General features: G+C 44.1%; 1 protein-coding gene across 3 annotated transcripts in view; it reads left to right on the top strand.

The window, feature by feature from the left end:
- Positions 1–18,670, top strand: part of WBP1L (WW domain binding protein 1-like) — a 63,255-nt gene that overhangs the window by 16,172 nt on the left and 28,413 nt on the right. Inside the window, exons 1-2 of one of the 3 annotated variants that reach the window (XM_008579749.1) lie at positions 7,579–7,618; positions 9,387–9,482. The exons of 1 other annotated variant lie outside the window; for it this stretch is intronic. In XM_008579749.1, the coding sequence (XP_008577971.1) occupies positions 7,592–7,618; positions 9,387–9,482 (123 nt within the window). In that variant the 5' untranslated portion in view covers positions 7,579–7,591. Of the gene's footprint in view, positions 1–7,467; positions 7,619–9,386; positions 9,483–18,670 lie in introns of those variants that run through there. One more of the 3 variants, XM_008579751.1, reaches the window with a different exon arrangement.

Here is an 18,670-nt window from a genome sequence, read left to right as displayed (position 1 = left end):
AACCGGTCTGTATGTGGGATCCGAACCCTCGGCGGGAGCGCTGCCACGCTTCCCAAGCGGCGCACTAGCACAGTGCGCCACCGGGCCGGCCCCCAGCTAGACCTTATTAAGTTTCACAATCCTTTATGTAAAAAAGGCAACTTCCAGGTGTTGCTAATGGAGTTATCTGGTGAAAAGGAGACAAAACCAGGAGTAGCCTCATCCCATTCCCATAACTGAAAAACTATTACTAGGGAGTTTGATCATGTCCCAGCTCTACCTTGAGGAAGGGAATTTTGCTTTTGAGATGGTTTGTTTTAAATTCCTCAGCTGAGAAATGAGAGATGTACAGATAATGAGACACACAGAAGGTTTCCGAGTCTCTGCATTAAACTTGATGAGCTTGGTAATACCCAAATGCCCTCCTGATTTCTTAGCTGTTTGTCAGGTTTCTGTGGCCAGGAAAATGTCACCAGCACTAATGTTTAGGGATTCAGCTATATTAGCTTCATTTTTACAATCGTCTCTTTAGTCATTGTCTTCATCTCTTCATAAATGTGACAATCTTTTCTCAAGGGCCTGTATTGTACAAGGCATTGCTAGGTGCTGTGAGGGACACAGAGGTGGAAGTTACTCATCTTGCCCCTAAGTTGCTCACACTTTAGGAGAGGAGATGGGCCTGAGAATAAATATAAAGTGTGAAATGTCTTTGCTCAGTTTTTGAGCCACGTACAAGAAGCAAGTGGATTTTCCTATAAAAGCACAATGAAGATGAAAACATTCTCATTCTGGACAATGAGAATGATAGCTCTGATGACCTTGTACCCAGAGCACCCAGAGCTGCTTACAGGGACTCAGAGTTGAGATGCCCATAATAAAATGACCTTGCTGTTAGTACTGTCCTTGGGTCAGCCACATTGCACCCTCATTCCTTCTTAAAGTGGACCATGTGTCTCTTTACCTTGCCCAAAGTTAAAACCGAAAGATGAAATCATATTTGGTGGAAATGTTAGGTGGAAGCCTAATTTTCCTGATGAAGTTCTCTATCCAGGTTTCATTTGGGTGTGTATCATGTAGTTGGTGTGTCCTATTGTCCCTCCTTTGGTTCTTATTCCAGTCTTTGGTTTCGAGAACAATTCATGAGGAGGTATGAAATGTGCCTGGGTACATCCCTGAGCTGTAGCTTGCTGATTTTCATGTAATTCTTGGCTACTTGCCAGTTTGGTTGAGGTTGAACTGTCTCCAGGGTAGGAAAAACAAACCTAGCATTTTGGTATGAAAACAAACAAGGCTGCTTTGTACTTGATGAAGCTGAAGTTGCAGATCCAGTGAGAGCCCATTCACCACCAGTGATAGCCCACTGTCAGTGGTGGGTTTCAGAGGCCCCTGGACTCTCTGGAGATGGCAGTGAATGCTTGTCCACGAAGGTAATAAATAAGAGTGTAGAGATTGATTGTCAGCAGCAAAAGGGGGGCAGAGAAGCATGACGCAGAAACCTTAGGAAGCTGTTATAAACCAGTTTCAGCTTTGCTACTTTTATTTCTCTCTATATATTTTCTGTGGCTGGCCAGTAAGGGGATCCGAACCCTTGACCTTTCTCTCTATTTAAAAGCCCAAGGCTATATATACCATTGACATGGGTATCTTCCCTCACCTTCCCCAACCCCTGCAACAGAAGAAAATCAACTCCAAGATTTACCATATTTTATTTATGTATGTATGTATTTATTTATTGGTGGCTGGCCAGTACAGGGATCCGAACCCTTGACCTTGGTGTTACAACCTCAGTCTCTAACCAACTGAGCTAATCGGCCAGTCCTATTTTGTCATATTTTAGTAGTAAATATAATTAAACAAACAAAATGAGGGCCCAGGATACTTAGTAAAATAGAAATTCCTATACGTGATATTTGTGGTGCTACCATGATGACCAGAAAGAAAAGATGTGCTGATCAAAGGTAGTCAGTAAATACGAACAGGTGTAGGACCTCTGCATTCTACCTCCAACTGATCTTTGCCTCATCTTCTCTGCCTTTCTCATATGCCCCATGTGTCTTTGTTGTCTTGCTGTCTTGCATTTACCCATGCTTGGCCCTGCTCAGTGTGCTCATCTTCCCCACTGAAACCCTGCATATTTTTAGTACCCATCTCTTTTTTTTTTTTTGTCCTTTTTGAGACCGGCCGCACCGCTCCGCTCACTGATCATCCCTATATAGGATCCAAACCCGCAGCGGGAGCACTGCTGCGCTCCCAGCGCTGCACTCTCCCGAGTGCGCCACGGGCTCGGCCCTTAGTACCCATCTCTTGATCAAACTTTCTTTGGCCATTCTATCCCTCAACAGCACCCCTTCTCTGAGATCTTCTTGTGTTACTATCTCTATTCCTCCCCCCACATTTATTATAGAGTGCCCATGTTTGTTTCTGTGGGTGCTTGTCTTTTCTCCCGACTGGATAACTAACTAACTAAATCCTCCAGGATGAGATTGATTGGTCCAGTAGTACATCTTTGTCATTCCCACAGTACATGCTAGGTGGCTAGATGGTGACTGTGAATATCAGGTCACATATGAGGGGTAAGTGATAGTTATAATAAATATCAAAATACTATCTCCATGTGTTTCAAGCCACTTTGGAGCCACACAGGCCCAGCTCACTGCTTGAATGAGTTACATAACTTCACTGAAGCTCAAGTTTTTCATCTCTCAAACATGAGATATCAACATCTGTTAGAATCTTCTCATTTTGAAATATATCATTTGATGTTTAGTGAGTGATTACATACTGCAGTTAAGGACTGTTTGCCCAGCCATCTTCCCTGAAAGACTCAATAGTAGGAAAGCAGTCATGAGTTTGTATGGATACCTTGTAGAAGAAATAAGCCCTGTGACTTGTAGAACTCCTTGTCCTGCTCAGAAGCCAGGAGAGGTGTGTGTGTTCTTGCCTCGGCAAGTCTGCTACATGCCTACCTTTGTCCAGCCCAGGACATAGATAAGCTAGTATTCTTGGGTTTTGGCAGCCAAGCAATCCTTAGCATTTCTAGTTGGCACAGTTCTTCAAATCTTTATTCTGAGTTTGGAATTCATCCCATGGCATTCCCCCAAATAATTACTTCAGGATCCTTTTATTGATGCCCAGCCTCACACTCATGACATAAAGGTGTTTCAGTTTAGCTTTTAGTGTGGCACTCATGTTGGTTTGGGGTTTGAGTTAGTATTCACTTCTCTTTTTTGAGTCAGAACTCTAAGTTGTTTACATGGGTCTGTGCCCAAACCTAGGAAAGATAAGAAAGGTCTCATCTTAGATGTTCTGTGTCTGCCTCGCAGCCTCTACTCAAAGCTCCTGGACATAACATGGCGTTAAGTCTGGAGATTATCTGCTACCCTAGAAGCCTGTTAGTTGCCGTCTTATTCTGACAAAACCTTCTTTCTTCAGATTCCTTGGTTGTGAAATAGGACACCCCCAGCCCTCAGCCCTAGTGTCCTTCAGCCTCAGCCTGACGTGGACGTGGCAGCAGTGCACCAGGCTACCCAAGAGCCTTGTGTAGGGATCTGTTGTGTGTTGCAAACAGATGAGGACTTTAGGGCTTTCCCAGTCATTTGCCTCATAGAACTCTGCTCTCCAAAGTGGGTCAGAGTGAGAGTTGTGGGACCCAAGGGCCCAGACTTCACCTTTCAGAACACCACTGTCAGATCCAGTGTAGATGGCAGTCTTATCAACAGGGTTCTGCAGCACTGACAGGGACCTGTATGTCTGACCCTCAGTTCTGGTTTTTGCTATTTGTTTTTTTCCTATTGGTAACTTATGGTCTTCCAACTACTGTATTATCATATAGGAAAGAGCCTTTGGATCCAGAGACTTCATTCAAATCCACGCTCTCTCACTGCTAGCTGTGTGACCTTGGGCATATTACATAAACTCCATGTGCCTTGGTTTCTGCAACTGAACAATAGGGATAATACCTACATTGTAGGGTTGTGTGGCATTAAATGAGATGTTGGTTAGGTGGAGTTACTAGCAGAGTCTGGCTCATGGTCTGGGCTGAACAAATGACTGTCTATCCTTGCTCCCATTCCAGAATCTATTTATTTATTTGTTTTTAAAAGAGATGACTGGTAAGGGAATCTTAACCCTTGGCTTGGTGTTGTCAGCACCACGCTCTCCCAAGTGAGTTAACAGGCCATCCCTATGTAGGGATCCAAACCTGTGGCCTTGGTGTTATCCCAAGTGAGCCACGGGCCGGCCCCATCCCAGAATTTGAAGACTATAAATGTATAGACTACCTAGAGAAATGTTGCCAAAAGATTCTTAAACAAGTTTACTACGGTAAAAGAATGAATTCCACTAGCCGTGAACATATATATGGTTGCAGTATGTCTTTTTAAATAATAAGTTAATCAGAATCCAAAGGGTAATATTTTCAGCAGTGCTATCTTTGGGGGTTCTCTGAACTGGGGAGGAGGGGCTAGTTCTGTGAAAGGATGTCTCAGACACTGCTTGGGGCCGTAAACAATTGTTAACCTACAACATTTTGACAATACAATCCTGCTTAATTTTCTGTGTTCTTTTTTTTTAAGTTGGCAAATTCAGCATTGAATTCAATTCTGCATTGGCAGGCAGATGATTAAAATTATTTGAAAAAGGATTTACCCTACCTTCGGCCCATCGTGTATAAGCCTGGATCACGTATGTAAAATAATCCATTTTTTCAGGCTAGCAGTAATTGCTGATGATCATCTTACTTCTTAAATCCCAAAGCTGACTACTTCATCACTAGACTGTGGTAATATTTGTAGGGCATGGCAGAAAGTGAACTCACCTTCCTGGGAGTGCCTGAATTTGCCAATTCAACCTCTTTCTCTCCTCAGCCCCCTAGATCTCAGTGCTCAACGAAGGTTAGGCCATAAGGTGCTGTGGGGAAGGTGCTGTGGGGAAGGAGAGGGAGATTAGTGAGAAAGAAGCTGTTGTCAGCAATCACCTTTTTAGAACATGTGATATTATGCTAGGTGTAATGCTTTGGATTTAATGTTGCCTTGCACACAGGAATTATAATCTTGTAAGAATTGATAAAAAGAGACAAATGCTGATTAGAAACATAGTCTTGAGTAGCATCCATAAAAGGTGATTCATTAGAAGGAAATCGGGAAGTCTATGATGCAATTTTGATCATTTAGATTGACTTGTTTACAATTTTTTTTTCTTTTTTTGTCTTTTTTACTGACCGGCAATGGGATCGCAACCCTCGGTGTTGCGCCCACACCGCGCTCAGCCAGTGAGCGGGAACCGGTCTCCACATGGGATCCGAACCCTTGGCGGGAGCGCCGCCATGCTCCCATGTGGCGCACTATCCAGTGTGCCACTGGGCCGGCCCAGATTTTTTTAAACTTCTAGTAGTTTTGTTGTAATTCCACTTCTTCCAAGGTAATCACTGATGAATATTATTTAGAAATGTGGAACACTTCCATAGCCTATCAGAGTAAAGTTTTGGTAGAATTTTGGTCATGGTGGTATCCTCAGCACCTTAGAACAATGCCTGGCATTGAATGTAGGCATTCAGTGGGTGTGGAATGAATGAGTGGGTACACTTACACTATGGTACTCTTTCCCGAGAACTGCAGGTGCCAGTCTGTCTTGTTAGGTTGATGTAGACCAGAGTTGCCCATGAGGGGCTGAGGATACTCTTTCCTCCAGTTTGATGGCCAGAGTTAATAATGCTGCACATGTTTTGTGGTTCTCGGTGGTTGCCAGGGAGCTGAAGGAAATAAAAGGAGGGAATTGAAAGCAGCCTCATCACTCTTCCCTGGGTGGCTGTGCCTTGACATCCAGCAGTTTGGCCTGTTTGTGAGGGTAGTAGTAAGGCATGGTATCGACTGTCTGTCTGACTGTCTTGAGAATACATATTTGCTAAAGAATGGCTCCGCAGTCCCCGGACCCCTGCAGCAGCTACCCATCTGCTTTCTCTTCTCCACAGCAATGAGGCTGCTCTCCATTCTTTCTTTGAGCCTCCAGGAAACGGCTCAGCCGGCTTGGCACATTCATTTCCTTGCCAGGAAAGTCAGTGTGACCTTGACTGCCAGTGGAACCTGCAACAAGCACATTGTGTGTCTGGCTGTATTCTAATGATCGAAAAGTACTTTTGGCACCTCACTGTGCTGTAAGTGTTATGTACTGCTAATTTATTGTCCTAGGTGGGGGTTATAGATACTAATTTGCAAGAATCATTTCTGATTTACATGGGTCATGCCCTGCACGGTGCCCTTGCCATGGAGGCCTCGATAAATATCACTGAAAGAAAATTGTTGCAGAAAATAAAAAGAAAGATGAAATGTACCTGCTTTGAGTCATAGAAAATATCGTTAATTTGCAACGAGGAAGTTATAAGAAAGTAACTTTGGATTTGTAAAGGTCCTCTGAAGATCATTCTCCTCAAGAGTCATTTCCGCAAATCCAAATCCAAACATGGACCTTTTGTCCTTTGCTAGTGTTGTCTTTGGTAGAGGATTCAGGCCTGGGGAGAGCTGATGTGACCTGCTGTTTCAGGGAGGGTGGCCAGAGGAGAGTTGGCTTACACTACTGGCTAGGAAAAGTCAGATCAGGACGCCAACCTCAGGACCTTTGCTTCTTGTGCAAAGCTTGCTGTTAGAGAACTCTTTTCTCCATAAATTGAACTTAGTGAAGAAAGCACAGCAAACCTAAGGTGGTGAACTTTTTGGAAACAAGAGTTGGTTTAAATATAGATGATCTGCTTTTCTGGCAACTTGGAGGCTGCGGTGGGACTTGTTGTACCTTTTGTAAGGCTAGTGAGGAAAGATGTTGGCACCTGTACATGCACAGTTTGTTTGTGAAATATAAACAATCCTGTAGACGCGAGGGCTCAAGAGGTCAGCATCCAAGGTGCTGGGGAAAAGGTGCCTCTCCAAGCCCTCTCTGCAAATTTCCTCATTCTCTAGAGAAAGTTGGGACAGCCAGGCTTCACTAGCTATTATCTATTGAGCACAGACTCTGGCAGGGGTGGGGGTGGAAAGTTTCTGTGAAACTGACAATCACTGGGCTTGATTTCTTTCCCAAGGAGGAGAAACAATACCTTGGGAGTTACAGAGCCAGCCCTTATTCAGAGACTTGTAGTTCTTTTCAGCTTTAGAGGCTTGATTTATGTACCCCCGAGCCTGTTCAGAGCGGAGGGGAGCAAATGACAGTGTACGGCAGCCCCCATCATCCTCCCTTGGCAGGCTCTGGCTCTAGGTGGGTCCAGGGCTGGGCATCGTGGGTTTGTAGTACATCCTCCTCAGTATTTCAGCGCAGCTGTCTGAAGTTTTTTCTGCTGTGCCTGAACTGATGTCATTTCCCCCTTGGCAGACATCTCCGGCTTTGCTGCGTCTGAGATATGTCACGAGAAGGTGGGGGTGGGTCAGAGCCAGGCAGGGGGGAGTAGAGGAGCTGGAGGGAGTGTGCCTGCTCGGTCCCAGAACTCTGTTTACTTTCTCTTCTCTGCTAAGGAAGGCTGGTTAACTGGGACCGCGGAGCACACAGGCCTACCAGGGCAATGCTTGTTCTGAGACCTTAACTTTTAAGAGCCCTTTGTTCCATACGTTATTGTGGACGATGCTCTTGCAGGATGCCTTTCCTTTTGGGTCTTAGACAGGTAATTGAATTGGTTCTATGTGGATTTGTTCTGAGACCTTAACTTTTAAGAGCCCTTTGTTCCATACGTTATTGTGGACGATGCTCTTACAGGATGCCTTTCCTTTTGGGTCTTAGACAGGTAATTGAATTGGTTCTATGTGGATCGGGTGTGGGAAGGGAAGAAGGGTGGGAGCTTGTTTATTGTACTACTGCTTTGGGTGGAGGGAATATTTTAGAAAATGTCTCTCAATTATAACAGGCAAGCTCCCACACAGAAGTTTCCAGTCTTCCTTTTTGTTTGTCAGTGGCCCCTTACTTTCAGAACCACCTTACTCTTAACCCTCTACATCCCTGAGGTTTCTCTGTCCAGTTCTCATAGTCCATTAGATGTCATAAAACTGTTTCCAAAGCTTTGTGGAGGAAACAGTTGAAGAGGCTGGGAGGGGGAGAGGCAGAGTGGATTCTTGCTCAAAACCCCTTTTATTCCTTTTCCATTTTTATTTGGCTAGTTAGCAGAGATTTCTTCATAGTCCTCTGGTTCTAAAGGGGTTTTGGGGTGGGGTTGGAGGTTCTGTCGTTTTAAAGGGAAGGGTTCCCAAAGGTTTTCTTCCTTTCAAGCATGTGGTCTGGGCTGCGTGGTTGAGGGATGTCCCAGACATCTCAGGGGGATGGGGTGTGGAATTGACCCCATTTGGGCCTTACTGACTGATTTTTCAAGGCAAACAGACCCCTGTGGCAGAGATTTGATTGCTTTGCAAGCCACCCTTTGGTGCACTGAGAGCTGGTAACCTAGTGTGGAATGAGAAAACAGTAGCAAGTAACCAACTGCTGTCTGCTGAGAACACAGCTGTTGCCAACTATTTGTTCCAGGGCTTCTGAGAGTTGGACACCCCCACCCCCTCTTTGGTCTGAGAGGCATGTCTGTATTGGAATGTGTAACTGTAACCAGCCGCTGCAGGGCTGGAAGAGGGGGTGGGCACGGACACACACACCCTCTGCTGCCTGTTCCTGGGTGAGAAAAAGCCCAGATGAGCTCAGACCAGAAGCCTTAGAGTGGAGCTGCTAGAGACTGCTGGTTTTCTTTCTCCCTGAGAAAAGTGCTAGGTGAGCAAATCTCCCTTGCATTCCCTAAAGTTCTTTTAAAAGTAAACTTCTCTGAGAATTCCCAAGCATTCCATTATTGCCCTTGTTAATCTTCAGACTGTTCTTTTGATGCAGCTGATAGGCAGAGTGGTGGCCCCATTTTGAGCACCCCCCTTGATCCTCCAAGAAAGGCTGTCCTTTTTTTTTTTTTAAAAAGATGACCGGTAAGGGGATCTCAACCCTTGACTTGGTGTTGTCAGCACCACGCTCAACCAGTGAGCTAACCGGCCATCCCTTTATGGGATCCGAACCCATGGCCTTGGTGTTACCAGCACCGCACTGTACCGAGTGAGCCACAGGCCGGCCCCAGAAAGGCTGTCCTTTTAACCTATGGGCAGACTGAGCCCCTAGAAGATTTTAAGCAGGGTTGGAAATGCTATGTCAGCAGGTGGGGGGAAGGGGGAAACTGCCTGATAAAGTGGAAAGAGCAGGGTTGGGGAGCCAGAAATATCTGTGTTCATATCCTGGCTCCCTCAGGGTCTTGGGCAGGCTCCAACTGTTCTGAACCACATCTTTGAAATGCAGAATACCTACTTGAAGAGGATTTCACAAAATAATGTACATGTAACATTAGCACCTTGGCTGGCAGCGAGTAAGCATTTAGTAAACACTTAACTATTATTTTTATCTACTCCTTCCTAAAGGTTGCAAGACTGCAGGGGTACAGGAAACTAGAAGCTAGAGGACCGATGCCTTTCAGAGGTCGAGGGTGTGGTGGGCAGGAGCCCACAGCCCTGAGGGTGAGCTCTTGCATCTGGAATTCAAGGACTACCATTGTGCATTGACTTAGAGTTGGGAGGCCATCTCTTACTGTACCCAAATACTATTAATTTTATGTACTGAGGTGGCAAGAAGGCAGGAGCCTATGTCTAATAACCTCCACTCAATGAAGTGAGGGAACGAAGTGGTGGGTAGCATAATCAAAACCTGCATGGAAAGTGAAGGGTTGGAATGGTTGTCATGGGAAAAATCTTAGAGGATTAACAGTAGGTGAATCTTTAGCTCTTATTTCTGAACAGTTTCCTGGTAGAACACTGAACTAGAGGACCTTTTGAAGGCTCTTCCCACCCTAGGCTTCTGTGATTCAATCCTTGCCTGTACAAATTTGGAATATTTTTGGTTACATAATTTTGTATATTTCTAGAATTTCTGCTTCTGACAGTGTAACTGTGTCCTTTATTGGAGCAGTGAAAAAGCCAGCCTTCTAAAGATTGCTTGGTGAGAACTCTGTTTTTTAAAAAATGACACGAAAATATTTATATTGTTAGTCTTTATCATACATAACAAGTATGTACTTTCATTTGCTTTTTTCCCCTTAATCCATATAACAACCCTGTGTCTTAGGTGGTAGTGTTACTCTTTTTTACAGAAGTGTATGTTGAGGCTTACAGAAGTTAAGCCACTTGTCCAGAGTTGCTCAGTTAGCTAGAGAAATGGTAATTGAAGTTCTTGTTTATGTTTTTTTTTTTTTTTTTTAAACCTGGTTCTTTCCCAAATCCTGAATTTTTCTCACTACCTAGACTGCATTGCCCAATGTCTCTGAGAGTGGAGTAGGTTCATGCATTGTTCTAGTTGGGGCATATTTATTTCTAGCCTGTCCAGGTAGGGAATAAGACACTGCTTGCCTCTTTGTATGCCCGTTGCATGCATTTCACTCTGTGGAAGAAGCTCATGCATACAGCATCTACTGAGTAAGGCCACTGCATGGTGATTTTGACCACTTAATGAATGTGGCCCGGCACAAAGGGTACAAAGATATACAATCCTTACTTCCAAGGAGCTTATAATCTAATAGTAGTTCTCAAAATCATAAAAGTCACCAGGAAGTGGGGCTTATTAAAATGTAGAGTCTATAGTCTGAGGTCAGGGCTGAGGAATATGTGTTTCTATTAAGTTTCCCAGGTGTTTCTGACCCAGGTTATTTCTGGCTACATTTTGAGACTCTGGCCTCCAGGGTTTAATAGCATGGGAATAATTATAAGACAGTGTGTGAGACTATAACAGAGGATTGAATGCCCAAGGACTAGGATAGCAGAGGGTGGGGAAGTATCTAAATCAGTCTGGAGGAGGGGTAAACATGGCAGGCTTTCCTGAGAAAGTGATATCTGATCTGAGTCTTGAAGGATGAGTAGGAGTTTACCAGACATGTGAGTTGGGGGAGGAGCATTCCAAACAGATCAGGTTGGGAGTGTTGTTTTTGTTTTCTCCTGGGGATGAGAAGGGAAACTGTCATTCATCTATGAGTCTTTGTATTGAATTTGCCTGAGGCAAGGCAAAGACCTTAACTCACCAGGTATTGGTGTCCTTTATGGATATAGCAAAGGAGGAAAACATAAGAGCCTTTTAGTTTAATAATGAGCATGGCATGATTTCAGTATCTGTAAAGGGCAGCTAAGCCATAGGATGTATTAGTTCTTTCATGCAAGGGACAGTTAAGACAGCTCACTGTGAACTATGGTGTTGACTAAATAACAGTCTTTTTGTGCTTAGAGGAGCTAAAATTCAGAAGATAGTCACCTGCTAAACTTTTTGGGTATGGCACCAAATACCAAATTTTAGATATAGCACAGAATTAGACATGCCATCCCTTTATTATGTAATATGATCAGAAAATAGGTTTTCTGGTTAAGAGAAAATCCATCACATATTCCTAACAGATGGATTACTGATTTTCAGAGAACAAGATTGTAACAGAATGTTCTTTGTCAGCTGATTTGAGTGAATTTTATTTCCTCCTGATTCAGAAGACATTGATTTGGTAATGCTGGAGGATTCTTGTGCTCAGCATTCTATATCTGAAAAGTATTGTGAACCTTTTCTATATAAAGCATGTTGTAAAAACAAAGAGGTATAAACTCTATCCCTGCTCTCAAGAGGTTTACAGCTAGGTAGGGGAAGTAGAATAAGTGCACAGGTAATTGGAACATTCAGCAGGTAGTGGTGAATGACATTAGAGAGGAACAGAATGCTGCAGGAGTTCAGAGATGTACAGAAATGACCCTTCTGCAGGTGGCTCTTTCCACAGTCGGGTAGTATCAGTTGTACTGTAGGTGTTAGGTGTGTGGAAGGACCAGTTGGTAAATTCTACTCAATGGAATGCAGGCTAGCTCCGTCAAGACAGTAATTTACATCTTGTTCCTTGGAATGTTGCCTGTCTCTGTGGGAGGGGCCTGTTGTCCCCTAAATTACCCATACTGATGAAGTGGGATGATCCCTGACAATGTAAATAAGTAGTCTCCAACAAAATTGGGGAAGGTGTGGGACCTTCTCAGGGTCCCTTGCCATTGTTAGAATTTGTCATGGAAAGAGGCACAGAGGCACAAGGGGCAACTCCTGGCCCAAGGGCTTGTTTGTATGAGTGAGCTGGTACCTGGCCTGATGCTGCATGTGAGAAGGCAACTAGAATGTTGAAGGGTACTTACTCCCTGGGCATAGAAAGTAGTCTTAGAGTTTCACACAGAGAGCGCTGTAAAGGCTATGACTACAGCCAACCTAAAGCTTCAGGGTGGGAGCCATGACTGGGGAGGGGAAGAAGGAATTTGCCAACTTGCAGTTTAACCCCTAAACTGCTGAATGTTAGCCAGCATTTACTTGGGGTGTTTATTATTATTTCACTACAACAGCAATCTGTGAGAAGAGGTCTTCTTTTTACTATAAGGAAACCAAAACTCAAGGAGAAGCTATCTGTTCCAGATCACAGCTAATATGTGCCAGTGGTAGGACTGGAGTGCAGGTCTCCTAGGTGTCGTCCGGCTCCTGCATGTTACTCTGGTTTGGTACCCTCACCCAAAGTCTGCTGCAGACCTCCCTCTTCCTGTCTGCTCTGTGCTCTGCAGAGGACTGATTCAGTGTTGACCCCCAGCAGCTGCTACCCTCCTGGGCTTAACCTCTCTTTAGCAGGTTCAGGACAAATTAAGCAGGATCCTGCTTGCAAGGGAACTAGTTATCTACATAATACAGCTAACACCCAGGTGACGCTTGCTTGTCCTACCAAAGGTTGTAGCAGGTGACGCTTGCTTGTCCTACCAAACAGAATCCTTATCTGAACTGATTTGTAAAAATCTTGTTAGTGACAGCTCCACAGAACAAACCTCAGTTCCCTACTGTCACCTAAAGGTATGAAAGGTGGTTCTTGCCAAAGCCCTTTCAGGTTAATGTTTGAACCCCAACCGTCTCTGTTGAAAGAAGACTGCTTTTTTAGAGGAACGTGGCTTGTTTTTCATCACATCTCTTATTAAAGCAAAGAGAAAGCAGTGGACTGGACGTCACCTAAAGGTATGAAAGGTGGTTCTTGCCAAAGCCCTTTCAGGTTAATGTTTGAACCCCCAGCCGTCTCTGTTGAAAGAAGACTGCTTTTTTAGAGGAACGTGGCTTGTTTTTCATCACATCTCTTATTAAAGCAAAGAGAAAGCAGTGGACTGGAGGGATGGAGCTTCGTCCTGATAAACCCATTGTAAGTTGAAAGTATTGTAAGTCAAAAATGCATTGAATACACTAGCCTACTGAACATTTTAGCTTATTCAGGCCTAACTTAAACATACTCAGGACACTTACATTAGCCTACAGTTGGGAAAAGTCATCTAACACAAAGCCTATTTTATAATAAAGGGTTGAATATCTCATGTAATTTATTGAATACTGTACTGAAAGTGAAAAACAGAATAGTTATACTATTAATGTACACAGATGAAGCATACTGGACCTGAAGAATGCTTGAAACATGAACTAAAATTAATTGCTGGATAATGGGGATGCTACAGCAACAGGGTCATTGATTTCTCTCTTCTGATGAGACTTGTGAATAGCTGGTAGCATCACTGGGGCGTCAATACTTGTTGATAGTTTAGCAGGCATAGTGTTCTTCAGGAAGATATCAAGTATCGGTTGTTTACCTTTATAATCACCCGGCTGAGTGGGAGCTGGGAGCTGCGGCTCCCTGCCCAGGCCCAGCATCGCAAGAAAATATCAGACTGAATATCACTAGCCTGGGAAAAGATCAAAATTCAAAATTCGAAGTACAATTTCTACTGAATATTTACCACTTTTGCACCATCATAAAATTGAAAAATCATAAATTCAATCATCATAACTTAGGGATCGTATAACTTCGTATAATGTATGCTATACGAAGTTATTACGTGCCCTACTTCTTCTGTGGTTTTTATCAAGGGTTTAGAAATCCCTGGTTACCCCCCAGGCAGGCAGTGCTGTAAATACCTGTGACCTCCCACCCCTCTGGGTGTGGCTCTGGAGTGGGATGGGAAGGCCTGGGATAGACTGGGGCAGGCTTCCAGCAAAGATTGAATGTGCAGTCATTCCTCCGTCTCTGTGTGAGTTTCCAGATTTATGGGTAAGGCTCGGATTGTGCTGGGTTACTGTAAACCTGTCATAGCCAGAGTCATAGGTCAGTCTCTCACTGGTCATGAGAAGATCACATCCCCACAGCCTTGGCTTAACTCTTGGAGGATCACTTCATGCTGCTGCTTACACTTGTACTGTGTATAGCTTGAAAGGCACGGGGAGTGTTGGGGATGACTAGCTCCTGTGGTTACTTGACTTGGCAGTCACCATGTTCAATACTTTCTGAAAGCTTTTTTGTTAGGTAGGTACGTTTGTAAGATTGACATCAGCCCAGCCCTGGGGGAATGTACAGAGTGGGGAGCCCATGAGGCACTCAGGGAGCAAGACTGGATGGAACACAATTCTGCACAAAATTGTGTGGTACAATTTGGCTAGAATGGTGGTTCTAAACTAGGGGCAATTTTGCCCCCCCTCCCGGGGGGACATTTGTCAATGTCTGACATTGTTGGTTGTCACAAGGGGAGTGAGAGGTTGCTACTGGCATCTAGTAAGTAGAGGTCAAGAATGCTGCTAGACATCCTACAATGTATAGGAAAGTCCCCTACAACAAAGAATTATCTGACTCCAAATGTCAGTAGTGCCAACGTGGAGAAACCCTGGGGTAGAAACCCCGGGGTAGATGCATAGCAGTCTACTCTGCTTAAGAAGTGGGAGTCACAGGACTGAGGGAAGGAAGACTGAGGTGTTTTAATAAGGATGAAATAGGTATTCCTTTTCCTGCTGCATCCTAAGCAATATGTTATAATTATCTGCCCAGAGACTTAGAATCTTGACATTGGTTGCTCCCTTAATCAGCAGGTACTATGTCTTATCAAGGACAGGTATAGAGTCATTTTTTGTGTGGGCTATTAGATATGACCAAACCCTTCTTGAACTGAAATTTCATCTCTTAGTACTACCTCCCAGAAGGGCAGGATCTCAGTAGTACCCAAATAACTTTATAAGATTTAAAGAACAGTGAGGCTACAGTTATTTTAATAGCAGGCCATATTTCAAGCCAGATACCTATTGCTGTGGCTCTGGTTTATTGTAATCTATTGCTGATAACATACTAAATGCCCCCTTTTCTAAAGCATCTGAAAGCTCTTTTAATCTTTAAGTGCAAGGCTTTAGATTTCAGCAAGTTCTTGTGTTTCTTTAAAGTTTTTCACAGTCCTTTGGAGACGTAGTCCCAAGACTTCTTTTATCTTGTATCCATTTGCAGTGAGACCATTTTTAATGTGACCCTTTGTCTGAGGTAGAATTAAACAGTTTCCTTGAACAGTTTTGAACTTTTTACTGGCTATAAATCTCTGATACTGGTCTTTAGACAGATAGCTACACAAGGGAAATCCATTACGGTCCCCTTTGCTTCCATCAAAATCCTGCTGCAGTGGGTTGGAACTGCCGATACAAAAATGGGTTAAATTTATAATTATGCTTAACATGAGGAATGAGACGTGGCATGTGCTTTCACTGTCAAATGAAATTGGTGAATCTCTTTTAAAGCACATTAGCAGTGAATTAACTTGTACCCTCAATATTTCAGATCCCTTTGAAAAGCATACCTCTTTCTTTCTAGGCAAAGAAATGGTTTTTTTGACCAAGAGCCATTTTCAAGATACAGTAAAGACTTTGATGAACTAGAACCCAGTCACAGGAAGAATACAGAACCAAAAATCAGAAGGCCAGGGTTTTAGGGCCGGCCCGTGGCTCACTTGGGAGAGTGTGGTGCTGATAACAGCAAGGCCACGGGTTCAGATCCCATATAGTGATGGCCGGTTAGCTCACTGGGTGAGCGTGGTGCTGACAACACCAAGTCAAGGGTTAAGATCCCCTTACCGGTCATCTTTTTAAAAAAAAAAAAAAGGCCAGGGTTTTGACAGTCCTGATTCTGTCATCTGCAACATTAGTCTTGGTGTCAATTTCCTCATCTATAAAATAGGAGAAGTAGCACCATTTTAGACCTCTTGTAGGCTCAGATGAGAGACAGGCTGTTAAAGAGGTTTAAAAAGCTTGAGAGCTCTATGTAAATGTGTATTATATATGTTAATTATATACATACGTATTTGTGTGTGTACATATCATCTTGTTCCAAATGACCCTGAGGCTTTGCCACATCACAAATCATTAAAGAACAAATTCTTTTGATTAGATTATACTTATAAAGGAACAAAATCAATATTTTAGGAAACTTTTTAGCAACAAGAATTGAAACATAATTTTTTTTAAAAAACCTAACAGTTTAGTTATTACAAAGTGCCTCCAAGGCAAAGTCCATATCTTATCTGTCATTTTTGTGGCTGTCAGCATCTAGCATGGAAGTTTAGGATGACCCCTAAGCATTAAATTCTTTCCAGTAAATTGTGGGCTTTAGGTCCAGAAAACTTTTCCTAGCTGTGTGATTCAGTTTCCTCGTTTCCTATAAAAAGGGGAATGAATAATGTAGATAAAAACACCTAGCCTAGTGCTTGATACACAGTCACTAGGCAGAACTGATTCTCTGCTCTGTGCTGTTGGGGCAGGAGGTTTTCCTGATTATCAGGAGGTACTTCACTCCCGCAGTGGAGAGGGGCCCCTCCTCTTTGTCCAGATATCTGTTTGATATGTTGTTTAAGGTGCTGCTTGAGCCTCATTGTAGAGAATCCAGATGTCTGCTGCTTATATTCAGGCCTCTTTAGCCAGCCTTAACCTCAAAGTGAGGGGATGAACAATCTACTACTAAACTTTAGAGCAGGAGGAGATAACCAGGTCCGCGCTGGGCCAGGCAGTGACATGATTGAGTCAAACAATTGGGACTATTGGACAGCAGGGAGATGGTGGGAGTGGGGTGGAGGTGTGGAGACTGTGGAGAAGCTGGGATCCACGTACATCTTTGCTCCATCCCATTATGTCCCTATGGGAATGGGGGCCTTGATTTTTCAAGAGAAACAGGAAATCTGGGTTCTTTCTATGAATTATTCTCACTTTAAAATGTTGACAGATAAGGGCCGGCCCATGGCTCACTTGGGAGAGCCTGGTGCTGACAACCCCAAGTCAAGGGTTAAGATCTCGTTACTGGTCATCTTTTTTTTTTTTTTTTTTGTCTTTTTTCATGTCCGGCAACGGATTGCAACCCTCAGTGTCGCGCCCGTACCGGACCAGGACCGGCAACAGGATCGCAACCCTCGGTGCTGCGCCCGCACCTCGCTCAGCCAGTGAGCGGGAACCGGTCTGTATGTGGGATCCGAACCCTCGGCGGGAGCGCCGCTGTGCTCCCAAGCGGCGCACAGTAGCAGTGCGCCACCGGGCCGGCCCGTTACTGGTCATCTTTTTTTTTTTTTTTGTCTTTTTTCATGTCCGGCAACGGATTGCAACCCTCAGTGTCGCGCCCGTACCGGACCAGGACCGGCAACAGGATCGCAACCCTCGGTGCTGCGCCCGCACCTCGCTCAGCCAGTGAGCGGGAACCGGTCTGTATGTGGGATCCGAACCCTCGGCGGGAGCGCCGCTGTGCTCCCAAGCGGCGCACAGTAGCAGTGCGCCACCGGGCCGGCCCGTTACTGGTCATCTTTTTAAAAAATAAAAATAAATAAAATGTTGATAGCTAATTCCATTTTTTCAAAAGATGAAGAACAAAGGTATCACGTGGGTGCAGGACCCATTAGTGGGGCCTCTGTGGCCTGAGGGTCGCTAGTGTTCAATCTCCACTTCCAAGAGAAGAGGCAGGGATGCAACTGTGAGAAAGAAAGGACCTGCCTCATGGGACTAAGTATGGACAGATGACAGTCGGCTGAATTGCCTTCCTGCTCTGCCTGAGTGCCACTGATACTCATCTGCTCTGTAGTATGCTACCTACTATTTCGGCCCTCAGCTCTCTGTAACAGCCCTTGCTGAAGAAGCCATACTTCTCAGTACTTCTCAGTACTCACTGGTAGAAGACTCCAGTGATGAGTGATTGTTGCTCTTTTAGTTCTAGGTTTTTCTCAAGTGTGTCACTAATTCCAGTCTTTGGCTTTACACTGTCGGGTCTTTTACAGCTAGAGGATGGGGCATGGGTTATTCCTGAGCCTAGGGAGCTGGAGTCCATAGCTGTTAAGAGGCAAACAACTCTGTCAGATATGAGGGATGATGCTGAATCTTATAAGATTTACTGGCTTGGTTAGGGGAACCTGCCCACCTAGCCCAGGCTATTTGTTCTTTTGGAAAATTACTGAACTTAACCAAACAGCATAAAAATCCATTTCTAATATCCCAGTGCATACAAGGCAGAGTTGTGGTTAACTTCTTAGCAATGACTTACACTTTTTCAGAAAGGATGAAATTAAGCTACTTTAGCTAGTAAAGCTTAAGGAGTAATTGTCAGGTATGGTATCTATTGTGAAAAATACAAAAGTAGTAAATAACAATCCCTACCATCAAAGAAAGGGAGATTAGACTAACACATAGGAAACAATAGGCCAGGACTCTGCTAAATCATTCCTCTTCTTGACCTTACTTTCCTTCATCCCCAACTTTTCTTTCTTTTTTTTTTTTTTTGTCTTTTTCCGTGTCCGGCAACGGATCGCAACCCTCAGTGTTGCCCCCGTACCGGACCGGGGACCGGCAA

This window comes from Galeopterus variegatus, unplaced genomic scaffold (genome assembly GCF_000696425.1).
Source record: "Galeopterus variegatus unplaced genomic scaffold, G_variegatus-3.0.2 Scaffold1953, whole genome shotgun sequence".
NCBI classification, from domain to species: Eukaryota; Metazoa; Chordata; class Mammalia; order Dermoptera; family Cynocephalidae; genus Galeopterus; species Galeopterus variegatus.
This window is presented reverse-complemented; position numbering and strand designations above follow the sequence as displayed.